Source organism: Genypterus blacodes, unplaced genomic scaffold, assembly GCF_046128005.1.
Source record: "Genypterus blacodes isolate CSIRO-AG114 ecotype Tasmania unplaced genomic scaffold, CSIRO-AGI_Gbla_v1 ptg000588l_1, whole genome shotgun sequence".
NCBI classification, from domain to species: domain Eukaryota; kingdom Metazoa; phylum Chordata; class Actinopteri; order Ophidiiformes; family Ophidiidae; genus Genypterus; species Genypterus blacodes.
Genome location: NW_027467318.1, coordinates 12501 through 15000, shown reverse-complemented (window position 1 = coordinate 15000; position 2500 = coordinate 12501). Strand labels below are relative to the sequence as shown.

General features: G+C 49.6%; 1 protein-coding gene across 1 annotated transcript in view; it reads right to left on the bottom strand.

Moving 5' to 3' along the window:
* adam15 (ADAM metallopeptidase domain 15) overlaps positions 1 to 2253 on the bottom strand; it is a gene marked incomplete at its 3' end in the record, with an annotated part of 9797 nt that extends 7544 nt beyond the window's left edge. Inside the window, exons 1-2 of the mRNA XM_076140362.1 lie at positions 1831 to 2253; positions 634 to 743 (exon numbers count right to left, since the gene is read on the bottom strand). Coding sequence (XP_075996477.1) covers positions 634 to 743; positions 1831 to 1966 — 246 coding nt within the window. The remainder of the gene's footprint in view (positions 1 to 633; positions 744 to 1830) is intronic.
* Positions 2254 to 2500: the final 247 nt, after the last annotated feature.

The following is a 2500-nucleotide window of genomic DNA, read 5'->3' as shown; positions in this document are numbered from 1 at the left end:
CCTACTGACCCAGACCCTAATGACCCAGATCCTACTGACCCAGATCCTACTGATCCAGATCCTACTGACCCAGATCCTACTGATCCAGATCCAGATCCTACTGATCCAGATCCTGCTGATCCAGACCCTACTGATCCAGCTCCTATTGACCCAGATCCAGATCCTACTGATCCAGGTCCTACTGATCTAGATCCAGGTCCTACTGATCCAGATCCAGATCCTACTGACCCAGGTCCTACTGATCCAGATCCTGCTGATCCAGACCCTACTGATCCAGCTCCTTTTGACCCAGATCCTACTGATCCAGATCCTACTCATCCAGATCCTACTCATCCAGATCCAATAGTAGTGAGTGTTCTGGTTTGCAGGCTGTATGGTCCTCAGTCTCTGCTACCATCTAGTGGTGACCTGGTGTTTACACAGGACAAACAGTCTGAGTGGTTGTCTATGGACTAAACTTGATTAGGTTGATCCAGATCCTCCTCAGAACCTCCAGTGATGTTCCTGGGCCCACAAAGAAATGATGAGAACTTCATTGACTTCATGAGTTATCTTACTCTCACACACACACACACACACACACACACACACACACACACACACACACACACACACACACACACACACACAGACCTGAAAGGCTTTGGTGAAGCTGCTCCTCTGACCCTCCATCAGGACAAACGGACGGGTTTTCTCCAGCAGGAGGCGTCGCCCTGACGACACAGTCGGTGACTTACCGGTTCCTGCAGGTATTCCAAGGTAGATTGATAAGTTCTGAGCCCAAGTGCAGCATTTCTAACATAAAACAGCTGAACTTCTCAACACAAACAGGCTCAGTCGACTCCACAGGTATGAAGGCTGAACCTGAGCCATGATGCAGTGTGGACTCAAAGAAGGGTCGATAGATAAGTTCTGAGCTGAAGGTCAATTCAGATTACGCTGGAGTGTGAGGGCTCGATTGATAAGTTTTGATCCCGAGCATAACAAAGTGATAAGAGTATATTAGAGTATCGAAACTCAGTATTTGGCGTATTTGAGCTCAGTGGTACTAAGTTCAACTTGCTGAGGGAGTTGGACCAGACCAGAACAGGAAGTGACTGAGGGCCAGCCGGGCGCTGGTGACCTCGCTTGACCTGAGGAATGAGACTCACTACTTATCAATCAAACCTACAACAGCGGCCGAGGTAAACTCAACAGTTGTGTTTCTGTCTGGTGACTTCAGATGATCAGTAATACGCCTGACCACTGTGAAGTGAGCAGGGCTGATTGATAAATCCTGAGCCCAGTCCAGATCTGTGAGCACCCATCAGTCTGACCCTGAACCCCTCACTGCATCAGTGTGATTGTAACAGAGTTATAGAAGTATAGGACGTCTTATGGAGCCAAAGATGGTCGTGTAAGGCCAGTTGATTGATAAGTAATGACCCTGAGCCTCAGCTGTGTCATGATTTAGTGAAGTCCTTTCATTCCTGAGCTCCATGATTCAAGCTGAGGACTGTTGGACAAGATGAAGACAGGAGGTCAACATGCAGTGATGATGGACCTGCTGGCTTTGAACCAGTTTGACCTGATTTCACTTTCACCTCTTCAAACAAGCTTTAAGCTGAGATGATGACGTACAATCAGCTGGGCGCCTTGGATCAGTACTTATCAATCAAGCCACTTCGACGAACTTTCCTGTTTGTTGATTTGTGGAAAGAGTCAAAGCGCCTCATGGACGGAAAGTTCCGCCCGGGACGACAAACTCACGTTAAACTCACTAAGGCTTTATTTTCACTTTCACGGTTGAATCGTTGCGGTTCGTCGGTAAATGTGACGGTATCATCTTACCGGACCGTCGGTCCGCCTCATCCGTCTGTCCGTCCACCGTCCTGGTCTGCGGTGCGTTCACGGACCTGCAGGCTGTGAAGGCAGCACGATCGCCGAGGAGCAGCAGCAGCAGCAGAGGGAAAGCGGCTCCGGTCATCCTCCTCTCTACGTCACCGGCAACCGGCGACCGGCAACAGGTCGCTGCTGTACAGGCGGAAGCGTCACTGGATCCCGTTAGCGTCACCTCACCTCATCGAAGCAGCGGGGAGATTCCATGAAGAATCCCGAAATTCCATGTAGAATCCCGAAAGGGCGAGTTCAGGGCTTTGGCGGTGCCGGGGGTGAAAGCGCCGGGGCGCGGCAAGTTATTCGGTCTCCGCTCGGCTGAAGCTCTGACGCTCTCCGCTTCATCCGCTCAGGGGGGCTGAAGCGCAGAACAGCGGGACGCGCAGTACGTCAGAGGCGTCAAATATGCCGGAAGAAACGAGAGCGGGACCGGAAGTAAATTGACTTGACCTTCAAAATAAATGAATACAGAACGTCGGTGTCCTAAACGTCGCTTTATTCCATCAAAGGGTGTTTATATGAAACAATTCAGGGCGGCAGGAATCTTCTCTTTTAAAGTTCGTTTATCTTTAGTATTTTATTTACACGCTTAACTATTTGACACACAAAACTCATGAATAAGACA